At 36.7% G+C, this 25300-nt stretch overlaps 1 protein-coding gene across 2 annotated transcripts; it reads left to right on the top strand.

Annotated features, from left to right (window-relative positions):
• Nucleotides 1–10: 10 nt before the first annotated feature.
• Nucleotides 11–21863, top strand: LOC120085799 (protein SPIRRIG). Of its 2 annotated transcripts, XM_039041993.1 has the most exons (20): nucleotides 11–423; nucleotides 504–798; nucleotides 2749–2818; nucleotides 2972–3057; nucleotides 4026–4161; nucleotides 4248–4304; nucleotides 4704–4880; nucleotides 6878–7069; nucleotides 7242–7307; nucleotides 9515–9629; nucleotides 9830–11007; nucleotides 11164–11860; nucleotides 11945–12047; nucleotides 12170–13284; nucleotides 13569–15219; nucleotides 15446–18493; nucleotides 18633–18941; nucleotides 19088–19394; nucleotides 19693–19839; nucleotides 19997–21863. In XM_039041993.1, exons 2-20 carry the CDS (start codon nucleotides 617–619, stop codon nucleotides 21170–21172), a joined length of 10812 nt encoding a protein of 3603 aa, XP_038897921.1. In that variant the 5' UTR covers nucleotides 11–423; nucleotides 504–616; the 3' UTR covers nucleotides 21173–21863. The 2 variants fall into 2 exon arrangements, with proteins under 2 accessions (XP_038897921.1, XP_038897920.1); XM_039041992.1 differs by having other exon boundaries at nucleotides 11–798.
• Nucleotides 21864–25300: the final 3437 nt, after the last annotated feature.

Consider the following 25300-nt stretch of genomic DNA (forward strand, 5'->3'; position numbering starts at 1 on the left):
TTTAGAAAGAAAGAGAGGAGGAAGAAGGTGAAAGAAAACGAAGGATATTAGAGCGAGAAACAAGGCGTGGAGTGGTCGTCCAAAAAAAAAAAAAAGAAAAAAAAAAATCACAGAAGAAAAAGAGAAAAAAGAGAGAGATTTTCAAGTGGTGGCTGTGGATTTGGCTGTGGCTGTGGCTGTTTCGTTTTTTTATTTTCTCCAACGGAAGTCCGCGTTCTGTTACTATCCTTGATTGATTAAGGGATATCATTTCATTTCTGGGAATCAAGATAGATTATTATCGGATTATTATTCTTTTCTTTCTTTTTCTTCTTGTTCTAAGAATCAGTGGAAATCGGAATCAATATAGGTTTCTGTTTTGTTATAGATCTTGTCGTGTCAATTTGATCGATTGTGGGAGAAGAGAGGTGACATTTTGAGGAGGTGGGTTGATTTTGATTTCGTTGAACTTGTTGATTTCGTGAGGCATTTTGAGGAATTTGGAGCTGGTGGGGTCATTTCAGGATATCCTTCTAGGTTGGCCTAGAAGGGTTCTTCCGATCTGGTGAGCGAGGAAGCACCCGGCAGCGGATGAAAACGGAGGACTCGCATGTTTTGAGGATCCTAAAGCAAAACGATGAAATGGGTTACATTGCTTAAGGACATCAAAGAGAAGGTCGGGTTAACTCCGTCTCATTCTGCTGGTTCTGCTCCCTCCTCCGCCTCTTCCTCTTCTTCTTCCATACTCGCTTCCTCTGCCCGAGATAATCACGTGCCTTACTCAGTTCGTCGCCCTGACTCAGCTTCATCTCCTGCAAGGTCCACCTCCAATCTTTATTTCTTTCTATATTTAATCTGCCCATTCGCTGTTTGAAGCTTCCCATTGGTTCCATTTTTTGATGTGGGATACTTTTTTATATTTATTCCGTGGGTTTTGGATGGGAATCATGAATTGGGTTTGTGGTTGAATTCGAAATTCACGCGTGTTGTAGACAGGAACAGTGTATAGTATCTTTGATTTAATGTTCGTTTCCATGTTCTTGGCCTTCTGTGTTGCCTGTGTCGATGGTGAATGAATTTATCATTTGATTCCTGGTGTGATTATTTGAAATTTGTTTAACGTGTGTAAAATGTACTTTTGTGCCATATCATTTCATTTTATCTGGCAGTTTGGGCATGGTTAAAGTTGCAGTCTATGAATTCTATTTCCTGTGGAAGTTTTTGGATAATGCTTGTTGCTGTTAATGGTATTCCTGTAATGCCCCAATATCTATACCATTGTTGCCTCTGATATGTTTACGTGGTTTTCATGTGAGATATAACATACCTTATGGAGTCCATGTTAGCTGAAAATTAAGGAGACGCACCTCCATTCATGTGTCAAAACCCACTCTTTTGTATATTAACTAAAATTAAAATGAAAAATGCTTTAGGACACTTCTGTCTGACTGACTCCCATTATTACCTTCTTTCGGTTGTTGTTGTTGTTGTGGATGAGGAACAAAATAATTCAGCTTCCTCGTATTTTTTTAGCATTTTATTTTGAAAAAAAAAAAAAAAGATAAAAAACATGCTAGGTGATAAACTCAAAGCTTACTACTATCCTGCTTGCTTTTATAAAAGCATTTGAACTAATCACAAATTTTAAAGCTCTCACTTATATAATGACAGTAATACAAATTTCAATCATAAGGCTAAACCGGACGGGAGGAAGTTATATGAAAACTTTGTGTATATCAAAATGGTTGAAATGGAATGTGCATCATTTGACACTGTGCATGCAAATTTTCTATAAAAGAAAATCATGCGGCAAGAATCACTGGGATTTGTCCTTTGGCTACAGTGAGATTGACAGTGTTAGTATTTGGGGTGGAAGGTTATGTTTGTTAAAACCGAAAACAAGCATCATGGATTGTTAATGCTGGGTTTGATAAAAGAAATGTTGGTCAACAGAACGTGCCTTCTTAGGAGTGACGCAAAAAGTCTGATATATTTAGGACCAGTACTATTTCTAACAACTTTGATTTCTACCAGTTAGAGCTGTGTGATCATTAGCTATGTCCTGGTTGTCTTAACCCTCCTATGACAGAATTGTGATTTTTGTTCTCCAATTATTACCCGGGTAGAGGTATTGTGAGTATACTTCTTGTTTTGAAAAAGCTTCTTGGAGCATTGCCTATCAATTGACTTTGGCTAATATTCAGATGAAGTTTGCGATTCCCTTTCTATTTTAGTTAGTATAAGAGCTTATAGATATATAGTGTTATGCCTCCAAACCATTTGGTATTGAGGTCACTTCTCGTAGATGGTGCACTTTGTTGTTTGAGATGCGTAATTGGGTGCCTAAGAAGTTGAGGTTCTTTGCCTTTTTGGTGAAAAGCAGGAGAATTGATGTAGTTTGTAGGAATTGGAAGAGCCTTTTATCACCTTCAAGTTCTACTCGTATAGTCTTTCTAGTATTTGTTTGTATTTTTTGGTGGAGGTAGTTTTAGAGGATCAGTATCATTTTTGGTTGATTGCTCCAGTTCTCATGGTTTATGTTGTGACTTTATGCTTATCATTCCCCTTCGCACCCCCCCACCCACATATATTTTGAGGTCATTTTGTGTTTAACTATGGGACTGAGGATATTTTGGGGGAGTTCATCAGTGGTTTTCACTTGCGCTTCAGATAACTAATTCAAAATCAGTTAGAAATATGGTCTATGGCTTCTCTTAATACTTTTTGTATTGTTCATGCTAATCGACAATACCTTTTATTTTTAAGCAGAAACAGACATGAACTGGAATTGGACTTCAAGCGATATTGGGAAGAATTTCGGTCATCCAGCTCTGAAAAGGTGACTGACAACTGTATTAATTAATTGGCTTTATGCCATTTGTTTTCCTTCTTTCTGCCCCCCAAATCCCACTCATATGCACCCACCCACAAGATAATGTATTGGTTGTGATAGACCACTGATATTGCTATCCTTTCTTTATCAACCATGCAGGAAAAAGAGGCGGCCTTGAATATGACTGTGGATACTTTTTGTAGATTAGTGAAGCAACATGCTAATGTAGCTCAATTAGTTACTTTGTATGGCTACCACTCTTGCCCCTAAAACCTCAGTTGATATTTCTTTTTGAGTTTGCATTTTGATTGATAAATCTTTTCCTATTGTTCCTCAGTATCCAATTCAAATACTAATCAATGAGAGTCTATATATGATAATATTTTTGTATGACATAATGAATATTTTGCTTTTATTTGTAACCTGCTATATTTGGTGATAGTGATATTGGAATTGCCCTGGCACCTCTTTACGAATAGAGAGTTTATTCCGTATTTTCTTTCATCTAAGTACCAGTCATATTTGAACTTTATGCATAAAACTAAGCCACCCCGAATGATTGTGTGCTCCAAAATGCATGGCTGGAGTCACAATTGAAAGTTATGTCAGATTGCCACCACAGGTTCATGTATGCCTTGGATATAAGAATGTAATAACAAATAGCTCATCTACCTAAACTGTCAGAACTTGGCGAAATAGGTACTACAGAGGGATTTTGATTTTGAGCTTATTTTAGTATTTAGACGGTATATGATGGAATCAACTTGTTGTCTCAATCCCAAAAGCTTAAAGTATTTAGTTAAAATTTTATCAATTTATTTATGGTGATTCTGATTATTGTTTTGCCTTAGAATTTGGATTGATTATTAGGAGATTTCACTTCGACTATATAGGGCCGACTTGTGCACTTTTGATATTGAATTGAGGAGACAATCAATTGAGGGACTTGAGTATGGTATCAGTTTTTTTTATATCTTACATTTACCTCAAATTTGGAAACTCAAGTTCTAAGATAAATGGTAATCTAATTATTTTCATAGCATGGTTTAATAACTAATGAATATTTTTTTTTCCTTAAAAAAAAAAAAGCTTTGAGGCATGTTATTGTATGTGTAACGAGCATTGGTCTTTGACTTAGACATTTCTTTAATGACATATAATCTTCTCTCTTTTGAGTTTATTGACTGATTTTGAGGGTTTTGATGCATTACAGGATAGTTGAAACACATATATTCTCTTTTGTTGTGGGAAGAGCTTTTGTTACAGATATTGAGAAGCTAAAAATCAGCAGTAAAAGAAGGTCTTTGGATGTAATAAAAGTACTAAAGTATTTTACAGAAGTTGCCGAGGTTTGCTATACAGTGATTTGCTGTCTCATCCAAATTACCTATTAAACTTATTATTCAATCAAACTTAAATCATAACTTCTTTGCAGGATGTTATTTGTCCAGGTGCAAATCTGTTAACTGCAGTTGAAGTCCTTATATCTGGGGTATATTACTTAAACTTTGGAAGATTCTGTTTAAGTTCAACATCTTTATCTTATTTTATTAATTTATTTTACATAAAAATTGATGTTATCTGTTTCTTTCTTATCATTCTTTCTACTGTCAGTATGTATTGCTCTGAATTTGTGTTTCTTTCTCATTTTGTTGATAAATTAGCAATCTTCATTGACGTAAGAAGAAGATTTATGTAATAAATGTGAAATAACAAACATGTTCAGGCAAAGATGTTTGGTGGACAATGATGCAATCGTATTTACTTATCACGAAACCATTACTTTCATGAAATGAGGAGCTGTGGAATTTGATGGGTTTTCTTTATGCTATAACACCAAGCAGTTCAGAGCTCTTCCTTAGAATCTTACTTTTTATACAATCTTTTGCAGCCTATTGACAAGCAATCCCTTCTTGATTCGGGTATATTCTGCTGTCTCATCCATATTCTCAATGCCCTCCTGGATCCCGATGAAGTCAGTCAGAGGGAAAAGACAGCTAGTTATGAAGAAAAATTAGTCTCCGGTGAAGATCTCAATGGTCATGGTGGGCAAGGACGGCGGCTCGAGGTAACTTCTAACTTTTCTCATTGAGACACAGGCTCATATACATCACCAGGCGTATTCCTTCTAAATTTTTTTTTGGGCCATGTGATTATATATGAGCAGATGAACCTGATCTAATGATGTTTCTTCTCTCTCTCTCTCTCCCTCTTCCTCTCTTCTTCTTTTCTTTTTTATTTCAGCTTAGAACAACCAATAATGTTTCCTTAATGATATATATTTGGTATTTGATGATTATTAGATTTTTAATTTGAAAGATATTGGAGTTTAAAAATTTTCAGTCTTGTATAACGTTCTCCACTTCTAACATCTTGATATTAATATTACTCATTTGGGATAAGAAACTATTTATTGGACGAGAAGTTAATACAGAAGGTGATTGGTGAAGGAAGTATGTCCTCCCATGTTAAAGGAAATGATAGCCCATGTCCTTAACCAGGTCCTCTTCTAGGTGCAAGTTATCCACTTTGAAAAATCTACTCCTGAAGTATTAAGCAAACTCATCTTCTAGGGTTCTCTTCAATTTTAAAGAACTCACCGAATAACCATCAAGGCTCTAAACTTGGAGGACCTCAAACGCCATCACAGCCTTCCACATTTTCTCTTTTTCAAGGGCTTCTCAAGCCAAGAACTATTAGTGTTAGGGGCTGGACTTCGATCAGTGCTGTAGGGTAGAAACCTTCCACCTCATTTTTAAAGAATCTGGGAAAACTAATAGCTGTAGCTCTTAGGTCCTTATGGTTCATTTCACTACATTTCTACAATCATTTGTATTTGCTGTAATCTCTTTCGTCCTAGATTGCAATATGGTGGAGAAATCTAGAGACAAAAGTTGGCTATTTAATTTGGTTCAACCTTGCATCCCTGTCTGAATCAGGACTTATCTTGAAAAATCATTTGGTTCCTTTCCTTTCAAGCCAATAATTCTACAAAAGTGCTCTAACTCATACCCTCAAAGAACCTTCATCCTTCTCTTAAGCCTCCAGCCCTCTAGTACCGAACAGGAAGGAAGGGTGTTTATTACCCATTAAAATTTATTGAGGAAGAATATAGGGTTTTGAAGAAAGGTTCGGTTTTCAAGCCCATAATAGAATTTCTCCCCTTTAATGCATGTTAGTCTTTCCAAAAAATATTCATGTGCATATTAAGCATCATTCAATAAAACCTACGGTTATTCCCAATGACTTCAAAGAATAACTAAATTCTGCTTGGTAAAGAATCAGCCTGAGGAGAGCCGTCTTTACCCCTTGCATTCACCTCCTAGTAGACTGCTTTACCTCTAGTTCAAGATTCAAGTGGAGCCATTGAAGAAGCCTGTGATCAGATTTGCAAAAATTTTCACAAATGCCCTTCTGCTGGAACAAGCAGTGTGCATTTGTTTCATTGCCAGTGATTGTTGTTACGCATGGATGATTTTTTTGCTAACTGTTGAATTCAAACAAAACCATCACCACATCTGATCCTGCTAAAAACTTAACATTCATCGGGTCAAGGCTAAGTTTAGGAAAACATTCTCAGTTCACAATTTTTTTTTAAATACAAATTTTTGTACTTTATTGCTAGCAACATCCCTAGACTTGAAACCATAAATTTACCAGAAAATTGCTCAGCTTCTAGTTTCTTTGACAGCCTTTGATATGTAAATAAATCCACTTGGATGTGGCTAGCCTTCTAGCAAGTAAATATCAAGTATTAATTAGGAAAAAACCTCCAATAATTAGCGAGGATTGTTAGACTATATTTACGAAAAGGAGGAGACAACTTACATCAAGTAATAGCTAAAAGAGAAGTAGATTCAATAAATGATACATTCATTTTAAGCCATCATAAATGAGACACTAATGGTAAGCATCACAATAAAACTACGAGATAGTTGGGGATTGTGGTCGAGTCAATAACCATGCCCTTTATGTTCCTGTGTAAGGTTTTATATTTCTTTGTTTCTTGCTTGCTTTTGTTTTATGATTTTGATAACCTTACCCATTTTCATGTTTCTCATTTAGGTCGAGGGTAGTGTTGTTCATATCATGAAGGCTCTAGCCAGCCATCCTTCAGCTGCCCAGAGTTTGATTGAGGATGATTCCCTTCAGATGCTTTTTCAGATGGTTGCAAATGGGTCCTTGACGGTCTTCTCTCAGTATAAGGAAGGTCTTGTTCCATTGCACAATATTCAACTTCATAGACATGCCATGCAGGTAAAACTAATTGAATATTGCTTGCGCTTTTTATATTGTTTATGTTAATCATCACAGGAAATTTGTTATGGATTTTTATATTTGTGGGAGCCTAGCTTCTCACATGCATCTTTCTTATTGTAAGAATATTATATTCAGATGCGCCTTTTCTTCTTTCTGATAAACTTTTCAGATTCTTAATCTTCTGTTGGTCAATGATAGTGGAAGCACCGCCAAATATATACGCAAACATCACTTGGTATGTATTCTGCATGGTATACAAACGTTTTATTTCTTGAATATTAGCACTTGAAGTTATTGAAATATGTACATCTTTCTTTGTGTCCAGAAAGAATCCTCATTTTCTTTTGCGCATGTCTGTAAGGTGTAGAATCCCAACCATTTTCTCGAGCATTATATCTGATTCTAATAATGTGCACAGGAGTCGAACTTGGAGAAAAGTGGTAAATGAAATTGATAACTGATAAGCAGCTGAAAGCTTTCCTTGGAAGTGGTAATGGGATATGAAACCCTTAGTTGAGTCAATGAGGTTTCTAAAACTTTGTCTAGTGGTCACTTGGCCCTGAAATGTATAAGAAAGGAGAAAGATGTATTTTTGGAAAATCCCCTTGGAGATTTCCTCCAAGAGAACAACGTGAATTAGGGCACGAGGAGATGGATAGCATTTATAGGCTAATAGATTTTGGTTGGTTTTTGCAGTCCACCTTTAGGTGTTTGGAGTTTTTACCCTTTTATTTCATTTTATTGACGAAATTCGTTTCTCTTAAAAAATAGATTTTGGGTTGGTTTTCTAATTCTTAAAAATCAAGTTTTCCAGGAAGCACATGGTGGAATATCTTGGAGAAAAATATGATGTTTTTCTCTAGGTTAACCTCTTTAGAAATTGGTAATAGCGAGAATATATATATATTTTTCATTTAGTATGATATTTTTGTTTGGTTGGGATGAAAACTTCTTGTTGTTTATTTATTTTTTTAAATTATTATTATTATTATTATTTACAAACAAGAAACTGACCTTAATTAAGAGGATGAGAGCAGCAAGTAGAGACCACAAGAGGGTTTCAAGAGACCCGGGAGCAATATTATTATTATTATCATCATCATCATTTACAAACAAGAAACTGACCTTAATTAAGAGGATGAGAGCAGCAAGTAGAGACCACAAGAGGGTTTCAAGAGACCCGGGAGCAATATTATTATTATTATCATCATCATCATTTACAAACAAGAAACTGACCTTAACTAAGAGGATGATAGCAGCAAGTAGATACCACAAGAGGGTTTCAAGTGACCCGGTAGAGTCTCGCTCAAATTGGTGGGGAATGCTCGTTCGAAATGCGGTAGGTCAGAGATGAGGGGGAGTTTTTCTTCTTTCTTTTAAGGACATGGATGTATCCCTTCCCCTGATCCTTGATTTTTTAAAATCATCAATTTAAGGTAGGAATAAAAGAGGAGGCTCTCTATTGGGCGTTCATAGTACAATCCTTTCCTAGGGCTACGGAGCAAAGAAGTGTACTTTCTTTGATCTTTTGATATTTTCAATTTCCACGGTAGAAATTGAAGTATGAGATCGGAAGGGTATTGGATAATACATCAATTGGAGAAAGTCTTACAAAGGAAGGATTCCACTGATTCAAGAGACCATAGATAATCTCTATAATTAGGATTTGGAACAACCAATTGAAGAAGAGGCAAAAGAGAGGCTAGCTCCGCAATTTCTTGATTGTAGCGCCCTATGAAAATGAAAGTCAAAAGAATGAGGCACTCCCTGTGTGAAAATGATGGAGACCAGAGGACTTTTGGAAAGGAGTCAAGGACCATTTCCCCTCTTGGATTCTTTGGCCCAGTTGTTATGTGGTTTGTTGGATAGGTGCTGAGGATATCTCTCGCTTAGTTTCCAATGTTCTTTAGTGCTGTTTGTGGGTTTATGTGTTACAAGTTTCTGGGATCTTGGGTTTTTAACGTCTTGGTAAATAATAAAATTCTCCTGCTTTTAAGTGGACATGGTCTCAAAGAAAGAGCCAAAGTTTTAATGGATCTATGTGAGAAATATTTTGGGGAATTTGGGTTAAAAGAAATTTGTTAACCCACAAATCAGTATCAACACTAAAAAAATATTCTTGAATGTTTTGGTAGACATGGTTTCAAAATTCAAACCAAGTTTCACATGCTATAAGGCTGGATGCTGGACGAGAAAAACTGGAGCCCAAACTAAATTTGGACATCCAGCATCTCTTCTTCTGATTTGTTTTTGTTTGTTTGTTTGTTGTTTGTTTTTTCTTTTTGTTTTTTTAATTTTTGGAGTTTATCCAGCTTAAAGATTTCTGTTCTACAATTGGTTCTTTGGGCTTTTATTTTTCTTTTATTTACCTTTCATCCATATACTTAAGTTTTCTAGTTTATCAGCTGCATGAGACTGTAGTTATGTTGATTCTATGTGCAGATAAAAATTCTTTTAATGGCAGTGAAGGATTACAATCCTAACTGTGGTGACTCTGCTTATACCATGGGAATAGTGGACTTGCTACTTGAGTGCGTGAGGCTGTCTTATAGGCCTGGTAAGTAACTTGTCTTTTGACTATTAACTCGTGCAAATTGATAACCATACTGAGAGGTGTGATGCATTTGTGGTATTAATGTCAGAAAAATTTCTCTCTTAATAAAACAACATTTTTAAATCTCTGGTAATTTTGATTACTCTGGCTTGTGCACGTTTAATACTTTTAACTGCTGCTATTGTTGCAATTTTAACTTGCAGAGGCCAATGGTATAAGTCTCAGGGAGGATATACACAATGCTCATGGTTATCACTTTCTTGTCCAGTTTGCATTGATTCTTTCTTCATTGCCAAGGAGTCAAGCTTCTCAGTCTATAAAATCAAGTCTGCCACAAGATCACATTCAAGCCACAGATGTCTCCCAAATAAATGATGAAGAAAAGCAAGATAATATAGAACAAGATGTCCCTTCGCTGCAACTTTCCCCTACATTGTCAAGGTTGCTTGATGTTCTGGTAAATCTAGCCCAAACTGGTCCACAGGAATCTGAGTGTTCATCTACTGGAAAAAGATCTAAATCTACTCATTCCAAGAGCATTGACCAAAGCAGAAGCAGAACATCCTCGTCTGATCGGGTTGCTGATGATCTTTGGGAGGAAGGCAATAATAAAGTCAAAGATCTAGAAGCTGTCCAAATGTTGCAAGATATTTTCCTGAAGGCAGATAACAGAGAATTACAGGCAGAGGTTTTAAATAGAATGTTCAAAATATTTTCAAGTCATTTGGAAAATTACAAGTTGTGCCAGCAGTTACGAACTGTTCCACTTCTCATCCTGAATATGGCTGGTTTTCCTTCATCCTTGCAAGAGATTATCTTGAAAATTCTTGAATATGCTGTCACTGTTGTGAATTGTGTACCCGAGCAGGAGTTGCTTTCACTGTGTTGTTTGTTGCAGCAGCCAATAATGTCAGAATTAAAGCACACCATACTTTCCTTTTTTGTAAAACTATTGTCATTTGACCATCATTATAAGAAAGTCCTGCGAGAAGTTGGTGTGCTGGAGGTTTTGTTGGATGATTTGAAGCAGCATAAGTTTCTTCAGGGTCCTGACCAGCATGGTGGGAACTTTCACCAGCTAGAAAGAAAATCCAGCGCCAGCAGCTTCAAGAAGCATTTGGACAATAAGGATACAATTCTTTCTTCACCCAAGTTGTTGGAATCTGGTGGCTCTGGGAAGTTCCCTATTTTTGAAATTCAGAGTACTACTACTGTTGCATGGGATTGTATCGTCTCTTTACTGAAGAAAGCTGAAGCCAGTCAAACATCATTTCGATCATCTAATGGTGTGGCCATTGTCCTTCCATTTCTAGTGTCAAATGTACATCGTCAAGGGGTTCTCAGGTTGTTGTCATGTTTGATCATAGAAGATACTGCTCAGGTACTATCTTCTTAAATTGTTGTTGCAATGAGCGGCCATTTGGAGATAAATCTCATTCCATGTTTTTTCATGTTTAAATTATTTACAATTAGTTTATATTGGCTAAATGAGTGTGTTTATACTACACAATTTGATTTTTCCCCCTCTTCCTACCAGACTCATCCCGAAGAATTAAGTGCCATTGTTGAGATTCTGAAAAGTGGAATGGTCACCAGCATTTCAGGATCTCAGTATGGACTTCATAATGAGGCAAAATGTGAAACAATGGGGACCTTGTGGCGTATTCTGGGAGTTAATAGTTCTGCACAGAGGATCTTTGGTGAAGTGACCGGGTTTTCTCTTTTGCTTACTACACTTCATAGTTTCCAAAGTGGTGGGGACTCATATCAGTGTTCAATTGAGGATCGGATCAAGGTATTTAAGTACTTAATGCGTGTTGTGACAGCTGGAGTGTGTGATAATGCCTTGAACAGGACAAGACTGCACACAGTTATTTTGTCTCAAACATTTAATGATCTTCTGTCGGAATCCGGCCTGATATGTGTGGAGTTTGAAAGGAGAGTCATACAGTTACTGTTGGAACTCTCTCTTGAGATGGTTCTACCACCATACTTGAAATTAGAAGACACGGCATCATCAGATTCTGTGGAGAACAATTCATCCAGTTTTCACTTGATAACTCCATCGGGTTCCTTTCATCCTAATAAAGAACGTGTATACAATGCTGGAGCTATTAGGGTTCTCATTCGTTTGCTATTGCTCTTTACTCCCAAGGTACAGTTGGAAGTTCTTGACATCATTGAAAAGCTTGCTCGTGCTGGCCCCTTTAATCAGGAGAATCTCACCTCAGTAGGTATGCATTAATCATACTACCCTCTTAAATTAATCAGATCTAGTTCATGTTCTTTAAGTTTGACATGTTTTTTGGAATGTTAAGGCTGTGTGGAACTTCTATTGGAGACCATTCGTCCTTTCCTATTGGGATCATCTCCACTACTTGCATATACTCTGAAGATAGTGGAAGTTCTTGGGGCATATAGGTTGAAATTTATGACACGTTACTTTTTCATATTATACTGCTAATTCGGTTTAGTTTTTGTTCACTTTTTTTTTATTTTTTTATTTTTTATTGTTAGATTAATTTCTGTATTCCTCGTGATAGGTTATCTGCATCAGAACTTCAAATGCTTATTAGATTTGCTCTTCAAATGAGATTGCTGAAGTCGGGCCATATTCTTATTGATATGATGGAAAGGTTGGTTCATATGGAAGATATGGCATCAGAGAGTCTATCTTTGGCACCATTTATAGAGATGGATATGAGTAAGATTGGGCATGCCTCTATTCAAGTATCTCTTGGAGAAAGATCATGGCCTCCGGCTGCTGGTTACTCTTTTGTTTGCTGGTTTCAATTCCACAATTTCCTTAAATCTCAAGGAAAGGAATTTGAACCCTCAAAAGTAGGCCCTTCAAAGAGGTGGACTGCAAAAAATGCCCAACCCCAGGAGCAGCAAATTCTCCGTATATTTTCTGTTGGTGCTGCAAGCAATGACAATACATTTTATGCCGAGCTTTATCTGCAGGAGGATGGTATTCTAACCCTTGCCACTAGCAACTCTTCCTCCTTATCATTTTCTGGCATTGATCTTGAGGAAGGCAGGTGGCATCATCTTGCAGTTGTTCACAGCAAACCGAATGCTCTAGCTGGACTATTCCAAGCTAGTATTGCTTATGTGTATCTTAATGGAAAGCTGAAACACACTGGGAAACTGGGCTATGCACCTTCTCCTGTCGGAAAACCTTTACAGGTCAACATTGGTACCCCTGTTGCATGTGCTAAAGTTAGTGATATGCATTGGAAGCTCCGTTCCTGCTATCTTTTCGAAGAGGTGCTTACTCCAGGCTGCATATGTTTCATGTACATACTTGGTAGAGGGTATAGAGGGATTTTTCAAGACACAGATCTTTTGCGTTTTGTGCCAAACCAGGCTTGTGGTGGTGGTAGCATGGCTATTTTAGATTCATTAGATGCTGACTTGGCTTTGACCCATAATATGCAGAAGCATGAGGGTGCAAGCAAGTTGGGGGATACAAGGGGAGATGGTAGTGGGATAGTTTGGGATATGGAGAGACTAGGGAATCTTTCCTTGCAACTCTCAGGCAAGAAACTAATATTTGCATTTGATGGAACATCTGCCGAATCCATGCGAGCATCAGGAGTTTTATCTATGCTCAATCTAGTAGATCCCATGTCAGCTGCTGCTTCTCCTATTGGGGGTAAGACAAAGTTAGACAAACTAAGTTTTGCATTGAAGTTCAATTTTTTTTTTCTATGCCTTATTCTGAAAGTAATTGGGTTTTGTATTAATGAAGAAATAACGTCATTGCAAGATTATTGTGGGTAAGAAACCAAGTTGAAGAAGATAGGTTTTACGTTTAAGTTTAAATTTAGCTGTGGCTTGTACTTAGAGCAATTGGTCTTGTATTGATGAAAATAATAACACCATTGCAGGATTGTGTTAACTTTTCCCCCTCCCCCTTCTTTGGCATGTTTTCTTCAGGTATTCCCCGTTTTGGACGCCTTCATGGAGATGTTTATGTTTGTAAGCAATGTGTAATTGGTGACACTATACGCCCGGTTGGTGGGATGACTGTTATCCTTGCCCTTGTTGAAGCTTCTGAGACTAGGGATATGCTGCATATGGCCCTAACTTTACTTGCGTGTGCACTTCATCAAAATCCACAGAACGTGCGTGACATGCAGACCTATCGAGGATATCATTTACTAGCTCTTTTTTTGCACCGTCGGATGTCACTATTTGACATGCAGTCTCTAGAAATCTTTTTCCAGATTGCAGCATGTGAAGCTTCGTTTGCGGAGCCAAAAAAGTTGGAAAGTATTCAAACTAATTTCTTGCCTATTAATACTTTTCAGGAGACCAGTTATGATGAGCTTAGTTTATCTAAATTGCGTGATGAAGTTTCCTCAATTGGATCACATGGTGACTTGGATGATTTTTCTGCTCAAAAAGATTCATTTAGCCATATTTCAGAGCTGGAAAATCCTGAAATATCAGGTGAAACTTCAAATTGTGTTGTATTGTCAAATCCAGATATGGTTGAGCATGTGTTGCTTGACTGGACATTGTGGGTAACAGCCCCAGTCGCAATTCAAATTGCCCTCCTGGGTTTCCTTGAGCATCTTGTCTCGATGCACTGGTACAGGAACCACAACCTTACAGTTCTCCGAAGAATCAACCTTGTTCAGCATTTATTAGTGACTTTGCAGCGAGGGGATGTTGAGGTTCCAGTGTTGGAGAAATTAGTTGTCTTGCTTGGAGTCATTTTAGAAGATGGGTTTTTGGTTTCCGAATTGGAACTTGTAGTCAAGTTTGTGATCATGACATTTGATCCACCTCAACTAACACCGAGGCGTCCCATTTTGCGCGAGTCCATGGGAAAGCATGTGATTGTGAGAAATATGTTGTTGGAAATGCTTATTGATTTGCAAGTGACCATAAAATCAGAAGATTTGCTAGAGCAATGGCATAAAATTGTTTCATCTAAGTTGATAACATATTTTCTTGATGAAGCTGTTCATCCTTCAAGCATGAGATGGATCATGACGCTTCTTGGGGTATGTCTTACTTCTTCACCAACATTTGCGCTTAAGTTCCGTACAAGTGGAGGTTATCAAGGTTTGGTGCGTGTCCTTCCAAGTTTCTATGATTCCCCTGATATATATTATATCCTTTTCTGCCTGATATTTGGAAAGCCAGTTTATCCTAGACTACCTGAAGTCCGGATGTTAGATTTCCATGCCCTTATGCCAAGTGACGGAAGTTTTGTGGAACTGAAATTTGTGGAACTTCTGGAACCTGTAATTGCAATGACAAAATCCACATTTGATAGGCTAAGTGTTCAGACAATGCTTGCCCACCAAACTGGTAACCTTTCTCAGGCTAGTGCTGGTCTTGTGGCTGAACTTGCAGAAGGGAATGCAGACAATGCGGGAGAGCTTCAAGGTGAAGCTCTAATGCATAAGACCTATGCTGCTCGTCTAATGGGTGGGGAGGCGTCGGCCCCTGCTGCTGCAACCTCTGTCCTTAGGTTTATGGTTGATCTGGCAAAAATGTGCCATCCTTTTTCTGCAGTTTGCAGACGGACAGATTTTCTTGAAAGCTGTGTCGACCTTTACTTTTCTTGTGTCAGGTTTGTCTTTGGATATGATTCTCAATTGTATTTACTTTGCTTCACTTTTGGTAAAAAGATTTTGGGCAGTCTCATTGAATGATGTGTTTACTTTTCTTGTGTCAGGTTTGTCTTTGTAGTATTCTCTCAACTGTATTTACTTTGCTTCACTTGTAAAAAAATTTCGGGCAGTCTCAATGAATGATGTGTTTACGGACTTATAGTTTCTTTGCTCACCATCCTACAGGGCTGCTTATGCTGTGAAGATGGCTAAGGAGCTATCAGTAAAGACTGAGGAAAAGAATTCAAATGATGGTGATGATGCTAATAGTTCACAGAACACCTTCACTAGCATGCCACAGGAACAGGATTTGTCTGTGAAAACATCCATTAGTGTTGGAAGTTTCCCTCAGGGGCAGGCAAGTACTAGCTCTGATGAGACTGCTGCACCTGAAAATGAGTCTAGTCATAAAGAGGAGAATAATACTGTTGCATCCCCGGGACTGTCAAGAAAATCAGAGCACGATTTTCAGGTTGCTGAGAGCTTAGAAGGTGAAAATATTGACCAGGAGTCTGTCACGTCCAGTACAAATGAGTTTAGCATCAGATCAAGGAAAGACACTCTGGAACCCTTGCAACCAATTGATTCTCAAAGCTCTGCTTCTCTAAATCTAATTGATTCTCCTATCCTGTCAGAGAAATCTAATTATCGGGTCCCCCTCACACCCTCATCATCTCCAGTTGTTGCTTTGACATCTTGGCTTGGGAGTTCAAGTAACAGTGAACTAAAATCATCTTCAGTTGCTCCACCATCTGTGGAATCTTTTGCATCAGCTGCAGAATTTGATCCATCAACAGATCTGAAGTCTACTTCTCAAGGACATCCAGCTGCAAATACTTTCTTTTCAGTTAGCCCTAAACAACTTCTTGAAATGGACGATTCTGGTTATGGAGGTGGTCCTTGTTCTGCTGGTGCTACTGCTGTCTTGGATTTTATGGCTGAAGTTCTTTCAGATATTTTGACTGAGCAGATTAAAGCAGCACCAGTCATAGAGAGCATCTTGGAAAATGTTCCTTTATATGTTGATACAGAATCTGTGTTAGTCTTTCAGGGTTTGTGTCTTAGCAGATTGATGAACTTCCTTGAAAGGCGCCTCCTGCGGGATGATGAAGAAGATGAAAAAAAACTGGACAAAACTCGCTGGTCTGCAAATTTAGATGCATTTTGCTGGATGATTGTTGATCGTGTATATATGGGTGCTTTTCCTCAACCGGCTGGCGTGCTAAAAACTCTTGAATTCTTGCTTTCTATGTTGCAACTGTCAAACAAGGATGGTCGAATAGAAGTATCTCCTTCTGGAAAGGGACTTTTATCTATTGGTAGAGGAAGCAAGCAACTCGATGCCTACGTACATTCAATTTTGAAGAATACCAGTCGAATGATATTGTATTGCTTCCTCCCATCGTTCTTGATCTCAATTGGAGAAGATGGTCTCCTTTCATGCTTGGGCTTGCTGATGGAACCCAAGAAAAGATCATTTACTTCATCATATCATGGTGATTCTGGAATCGATATCTGCACAGTCTTACAGTTATTAGTTGCTCATAGAAGAATTATCTTCTGTCCAAGCAATGTTGATACTGATCTAAATTGCTGTCTTTGTGTGAATTTAATTACTCTACTCCGTGACTCCAGGCAATATGTTCAAAACATGGCAGTTGATGTTGTCAGGTACCTTCTGGTGCATCGAAGGCCTGCCTTAGAGGATTTGCTCGTCTCCAAACCAAACCAAGGACAGTCTTTGGATGTCTTACACGGAGGCTTTGACAAATTACTGACTGAAAGCTTGTCAGATTTCTTTGACTGGCTTCAGCCTTCCGAACAGATAGTAAACAAAGTATTGGAACAGTGTGCTGCCATAATGTGGGTGCAGTATATTGCTGGATCTGCAAAATTTCCTGGAGTGAGGATAAAGGCAATGGAGGGTCGACGTAAGAAGGAGATGGGGAGAAGATCTCGAGATATTTCTAAGTTGGATATGAGACACTGGGAGCAAGTTAATGAGCGGAGGTATGCTCTGGATTTACTTCGCGACTCAATGTCTACCGAGTTAAGAGTACTTCGTCAGGATAAGTATGGATGGGTTCTCCATGCTGAGAGTGAATGGAAAAGTCATCTCCAGCAACTTGTTCACGAGCGCAGTATATTTCCAATATCCATATCTTCTGTGTCAGAAGAACCTGAATGGCAACTCTGTCCTATAGAGGGCCCATATAGAATGCGCAAGAAACTAGAGCGTAGTAAATTGAAGATAGATACCATTCAAAATGCTCTTGATGGAAAGTTTGAACTGAAAGAAGCAGAGCTGATAAAAGGAGGAAATGGCCTCGATACTTCTGATGGAGATTCAGAATCCTACTTTCATCTATTAAATGATAATGCCAAACAGAATGATTCAGATAGTGACCTGTTTGAGGAACCTATGTTTCATGAATCAGATGATGTCAGGGATGAAGCATCTGTGAAAAATGGATGGAATGATGATAGAGCCAGCAGTGCAAATGATGCAAGCCTTCACTCTGCACTTGAGTTTGGTGCCAAGTCTAGTGCTGTTTCTATTCCACTAGCAGAGAGCATACAAGGAAGATCTGACCTGGGATCCCCTATACAATCATCCACTGCTAAAATTGATGAGGTAAAAGTTAGCGATGATAAATATGATAAAGAATTAAACGATGATGGTGAATACCTCATCAGACCATATTTGGAACCTTTTGAAAAGATACGAATTCGCTATAACTGTGAGCGAGTCATTGGCCTTGACAAACATGATGGTATCTTTCTAATTGGTGAACTTTGTCTGTATGTGATTGAGAATTTCTACATCAATGACTCTGGATGCATTTGTGAAAAAGAATGTGAAGATGAGCTTTCAGTTATTGATCAGGCTTTGGGTGTAAAGAAGGATTGTCTGGGCAATATGGATTTTCAGTCCAAGTCAACTTCATCTTGGGGAGGTACAGTTAAGTCATGGTCTGGGGGAAGAGCATGGGCCTACAGTGGTGGTGCTTGGGGAAAGGAGAAAGTAGGCAGCAGTGGTAACCTACCCCATCCTTGGCGTATGTGGAAGCTTGACAGCATTCATGAGATTTTGAAACGAGATTATCAGCTGCGACCAGTTGCTGTTGAAATATTCAGTATGGATGGGTGCAATGACCTCCTGGTGTTCCATAAAAAGGAGAGAGAAGAAGTGTTTAAAAATCTTGTTGCCATGAATCTTCCCAGAAACAGCATGTATGGAATATACAATCAGTCATCTTGCGTATCTTCTCTATATCATTCATTGCCATAGTTTTTTTTCCTTGTCTAGTGATACTTGTAATGCACAGTTATTATTCGAAACTTTTTTAACACAAACATATCCTTCTCTCAGGTTGGACACTACGATCTCTGGATCAACTAAACAAGAGAGCAGTGAGGGCAGTCGTCTTTTTAAGATAATGGCCAAATCATTTTCAAAGAGGTGGCAAAATGGTGAAATAAGCAATTTTCAGTACCTCATGCATCTCAATACGTTGGCAGGACGAGGATACAGTGATCTTACACAGTATCCGGTGTTCCCTTGGGTTCTTGCTGATTATGAAAGTGAAAACCTGGACCTAATGGATCCAAAAACATTTCGCATGCTTGCTAAACCAATGGGTTGTCAGACACCCGAGGGAGAAGAGGAGTTTAAGAAAAGGTCAGCCCTCTTATTTGTTTCTCATTCTACTTTGAGGATAATTTTTATTCAGTGTGATCCAATATACGCCCACATGTAAGTACTGTATAATGTGGTTTTGCATCAGGTTTATGTTTTATTAACCCCTTTTTTGACTACTCCTTCAGATATGAGAGTTGGGATGATCCGGAGGTTCCAAAATTTCACTATGGTTCTCATTATTCTAGTGCTGGAATTGTCCTCTTTTATTTGCTGCGGCTCCCACCATTTAGTGCAGAGAATCAGAAGCTTCAAGGTGGGCAGTTTGACCATGCTGATCGTCTTTTCAATAGCATTAGAGATACTTGGTTAAGTGCAGCTGGAAAGGGAAACACATCAGACGTGAAGGAGCTCATTCCAGAATTCTTTTACATGCCAGAATTCCTCGAAAATAAGTTCAACCTTGACTTGGGAGAGAAACAATCTGGAGAGAAGGTTTTTACAATTTTTATTTATTATTCTTCATACCTAGTATCTTCTATGATTAATTCAGTAGCATACCCTTAAAAGTTGCTGACATATTATGAACTATCACCGGATTGGCGTTAGGCTCTGCGCCATGTGGGATGATGGGAAAAGAGTTGGACCATAAATTTGAATTCAAAATACTTCCTGGATAGAAGAGAAACACAAATGGATGAAAAATAACTGCTGTGTTAAGAAACCATTTTACAATCCTACGAATCTTCCCTTCACCACAATGTTTATCATTGGACGTGGTTTTTTTTGCCAGGTTGGTGATGTTGTCTTACCTCCATGGGCCAATGGCAGTGCTAGGGAGTTCATCAGGAAACATAGAGAAGCATTGGAATCTAACTATGTTTCGGAAAATTTGCATCATTGGATAGACCTCATCTTTGGATATAAACAGAGAGGGAAGGTGAGTTTTGAAGTTGAGAGCCTTTGTTCTTCAATTATGTCGTTTAGTTTCCTTGTAAAAAAGTTCTCAATTTATTTTCACCTGTTGCAACTGCCTAGTGGTGTATGTTATCTTCTATTGTAGGAAAACCTCTAATTGGATATTTTGGATTTGACAGGCAGCAGAGGAAGCTACCAATGTTTTCTACCATTACACATACGAGGGGAGTGTGGATATAGATTCAGTGACGGATCCTGCAATGAAAGCCTCCATTCTTGCACAGATCAATCACTTTGGCCAGACACCCAAACAACTTTTCCTCAAGCCCCATGTCAAAAGGCGGGTTGACAAAAAGTTTCCTCATCCACTCAAGCATTCTAATCTTCTTATCGCGCATGAGATTCGTAAGAGCTTGTCACCTGTAACCCAGATTGTCACTTTCAATGAGAAAATTCTTGTGGCAGGAGCTAATACGTTGCTTAAACCAAGATCATATACCAAGTATGTTGCATGGGGATTCCCAGACCGAAGTTTGAGATTTTTGAGCTATGATCAGGACAGACTCCTATCTACCCATGAAAATCTTCATGAGGGTAACCAAATTCAGTGTGCTGGTGTTAGCCATGATGGTTGCACTCTGGTAACAGGGGCTGATGATGGGCTGGTTTGGGTTTGGAGAATTACCAAACATCTTCCCCGCCTTGTTAGAAGATTGCAGTTGGAGAAGGCACTTTCCGGTCACACAGCGAAAATCACATGCCTTTATGTTAGTCAGCCTTATATGCTGATTGCGAGTGGATCGGATGATTGTACTGTAATCATATGGGATCTGAGCTCCCTGGTTTTTGTTAGGCAGCTTCCCAAGTTCCCAACTGCAGTTTCAGCAATTTATGTTAATGACTTGACTGGGGAGATTGTGACAGCAGCTGGAATTCTGCTTGCAGTTTGGAGCATCAATGGGGATTGCCTTGCAATGGTTAACACATCCCAGTTGCCCTCGGATTCCATTCTTTCAATAACGAGCAGTACACTTTCTGATTGGATGGATACAAATTGGTATGCAACAGGTCATCAGAGTGGTGCTGTCAAGGTGTGGCAAATGGTTCATTGCTCCAATCCTGCTTCTCAGGTCAAATCTACTGGTAGTAGCACGGTTGGTCTGAATCTTGACAATAAGGTAGCGGAGTACCGATTAATTCTTCACAAAGTACTGAAATTTCACAAGCATCCAGTGACTGCGCTTCACCTAACAAGTGACTTAAAGCAGTTGCTTAGTGGTGATTCCAGTGGCCATCTTGTTTCATGGACATTGGCAGGGGAGAGCTTGAAAGCAGCTTCAATGAATCTGAGGTGAAGTGAAAATCAGAATTAGCGCAAATATCTCAAACTTTCAAGTTGATATTTGATTTACTCATCATGGGCAACCGTCGATGGTCTCATAATTGTCCTTGCTGAGGAAGGGAACCAACTGCATGATCAAATCAAATGTCAGATGTAAAATGACCGCAGGGCTGGCCTGGTGGTGAAACACGATGACTTCTGAGCAAGACTGGGCTTCCCAACAGCATGAGACTAACATCTGAGACATGAAGAACGTAGCTTAAGTGCTACTGCATTATACTCAACAAATTGGTGAAGAGTATGAAGCAGGTCTGATTGGCAGCAGGCTGTAGGATTATGAATGGACACGGTTTGTTGTATTTTTCGGGCAAAATTTAGGATGTTCTCGATTTTGAGCGAGAATATTAGATTTTCCCCATAGTTTTTTTGGGTGTAAATAAATTTGATTGAGGGTATGAGTGTATATAGGAGATGTGGTATGAGAGAGAGCTGTGAAAACTGAGAATGATATGGCTGAGCATGGTGTCTATGCTGGGGAGGATATGATGGCCTCATTGTATTGATTTTTGTTAAGTTCTGTTTGCATGGTGCAAAGGAACTTTGTTTCTTATGTCAATTGTCATGAAATATATACAAAGACAAAACACTTTCCTTCTTCCTGATGTTTTATACTTTTGATCTTGTGACTGGCAATTTCATTCTAATGTCATCTTATAAGATGAGTTAGGCCATATTCTTTTTTTTTTTTATTTATATTCTTAGTTTGGATTCAAAAGTTTATCCCAACAACGAATTCAAACAAGCATTTCACTATTCACTATTAAGAAGCTACAACTTTATCAAGTTTGTTTTGTTTTGTTTTTCTTTTTTTCAACGTAAGAGAGACACTGGAAAAGGAGGGATCAATTAGAAAGATAAGGTAGTTTATTTATTTTATTTTATTTTTTAATTTTTTTAATTAGTGAAATGGGGTTAATTTTTTGTCCTTTAGACGCACTCACTTTTTTTTTTTTTTTTAAAAAAAAAAAAAAAATTATTTTGTTTGTAAACTTCCGTTGCCCTAACCCTTCTTCCTTTCCTTTTCTCTCCTTTTTTTTTTTCTTTTTTAATTTAATTTATTTCCCTTAAAGTTCAAACTAACTATTATTGAAATTGCATATTATTATTATTATTTTAAAATATACATTTTATTCATAAATTTTGGGTCTAATCTCTATTTAATCATTAGATTTTAAAATTTTATATTTTTAATCATTCAATTTTAAGTTCTAGGTCTTATAATGTTGCAATTTTATCCTTGAGACTTGAATTTTGCTTCAATTTAGTTTCTAAGTTTCAAGATTTATACTTTTAACATCGATTTTTTCTCTAAATACTCACTTTCAGTTTTTGACATAAATGTCAATAAATTAGTTTTAAATAATTATATATGAGTTGAAATTTTAAATTTAATTTCAATGGTGATGAAAAATATAACTTAAAGTTAACTAGAATTATTTTAAATGTATTAATAATTATTAGTATTAAAGATGGAAAGTGAGTGAAAATTAAAATTAAAAGTGTAGATCTTGAAATCCTAGAGACGAAATTAAAACAAAAACTCAATAGTGTTTTCCCCATAAAAAATAATCTTCAACAATGTTAATAGTGTAACAAACCCTAAACCCTAAAACACTAAATGGTATAAAGGGTGAGGTGCAAACGTGCATGTGGATAGTCCAAAATTATCTGTATAGAATGACATGGGAGCAATATTATAATTTCTATAGAATTATCAAGATTATGGATTAGATGCTCCAAGTTCAACTTTTTGGTAAACTTGTACATTTTAAAGTAAACAATTTATAATTTTTTTATATGCAAATATTTTGTTTAATTTTGTAATTAATGGTCAATACTTGATATTATTTTGTAATTATTTTTTCATTTCTTTTGTAAATTTTTGCTCATATCACATTTACACAATTATTTATAAAATACATTTAAATGTTATCTTATTTTATAGAAACGATGGTCCCTAGATTTCAAGATTTACACATTTAATTTCAATTTTTCATTTGAATTAAATATAATATAATTATTTTTAAGTTATATTTGTCATCACCATTGAAATTAATTTTAAAATTTTACTTTTATTAATTTAAATTAATTAATTAACACGTATATCAAAGACTAGTTTTTAATGAAAAAATAGAGATTAAAAATGTAAATCTTAAAACTTAGAAACCAGACTGAAGCAAAATTCAAATCTCAATGATAAAAGTGTAACATTATAAAATCTAGAATTCAAAATCGAATGACTAAAATATAAAATTTCAAAATCAGGGACCAAATAAAAATTCCACCCAAAATTTATGAATAAAAATGTATTTTAAAAAAGTAATATTATGCTATTTCAATACTAAAAAATAGTTAGTTTAAACTTTAAAGGAATGAAATTAAAATTAAAAAAAAAATGACAGACGCATTGCTGAAAAATTAACCTTTTTTTTATTATTATTTTTAACTAGTCTTTTCTTTTATTTTTTTATTTTTTTAAAAAACTGCCGTATCTTTCCAATTAACTCGAAAAGGAGCGATCATTTATGAAACTTCAATCTAATAACTCTAAAGCTTTATTTGATAAGTATTAGTTTTTTTAAAAATTTAGTCTAGCAGTACTTTCAATTCTTGGTTTGTTTATTTTGAAGGTCTACATTTTGAGAAAAAATAATTTTTAAAAAATTTATTTTTTTGTTTTAGACTTTCGCAAGAAAATCAAATCATATAAAAACCATGGTAAAAAATTTACCATAAAAAAAAATAAAAAAGCAAGAATACCTTAAGCAACCACACAACCAACAATTCCCTAACTCCTCATCTAAAATGAGGGAGAGAATATAGAAAAAAGAGAAAAAAACATAATTCCAGATCAAGGAACAATTTTGAGAAGATGTCAAAACTATAACAACATAGCATATTTGTTTTCCTCTCAAGGAATGTGACAAAAGTGCAAAATATTAATAATGTTCCTATAAAAAAGAATATCCTCGATAAGGATCCCAATCTCAAGAGGAGAATTACTCCCCATTACGAAGTTTAGTAACCTCCAACGTGTCAAAATCAATCCCAAGCGATGGATTGTTTGTAAACCACTCCGACTCAATTGCTTTCCATCCCTCCACCAAAGCTTCAGTTTCAAGCCAACTAACACTATAGCTCTTCAAGTCTTTGACTTATACTTCCAACCACTCCGACCATTTTTTTCCTGTGCTGTAGGAATAGATGAGGGAGCAAGAAGATTGATTTATGTCTATTAAAGTATTCTTATTTTTTAAAAAAGATTTAACGGAACATTTTAGACACCAAAATTGAACACTCATGGACTTATTAAATAGTTCAGAAATTTCAAGGACCAAATAAATACAAATTTTAAAATTGAAAAATTAAACTTGTACTTGTAGTTTGACCCCAAAAAAAATTATGTTTCCCCTAAATGTTAATGGAATATTTTATAAAATGAAACTATTAATTCAAGGGCTGGCAAGATAAATAATAAATTTTAAAGTAAATAACAAAAAAAGTTTCAAAATTATAAAAATAACAAAACAAATTTATATAATAAAAAATACTAATTAGTAAATGACAAAACTACCCTAAAACAACAAATTAAGTATAAATGAAAATGCAAAGATATACTGCTTCAAAAACAATACGAATACCATAAATACACTCTACCTAGACATTCTAGAACCACAAATACATAGTATCTAAACATTCCAGAAGCAAAATTAAAAATCACACAATATGGTCCTTTATGCAAGGGAAGATGACGAGCAGTGGACGTGGGTCATTAGAAACTTATGGATGTATACAAAAATGGACTTCCTCTAAGGTGAGAGAGCAAAGCTGATTTTACCAATAAAGTTGTTGTTGGCAAGTGAATATGTGAAGGAACTACAATTTCATGGCAGTGTGACAAGTGGAAGCATTGGAGGTATGATTGCGTTTGACACCAAACCAGTTGTAGGGAGTCTCATCATCTTCATTCAATATGATCATTTTGTTCATTGGATCTTAAAAGTCAACTTTAAACCCTATCAATCCCAGAATGTCATTGTTGAAAATGATGTTCAAAGTAGAAACAAAAGCAAAAAACATG

Source organism: Benincasa hispida, chromosome 9, assembly GCF_009727055.1.
Source record: "Benincasa hispida cultivar B227 chromosome 9, ASM972705v1, whole genome shotgun sequence".
Taxonomy (NCBI): Eukaryota; Viridiplantae; Streptophyta; class Magnoliopsida; order Cucurbitales; family Cucurbitaceae; genus Benincasa; species Benincasa hispida.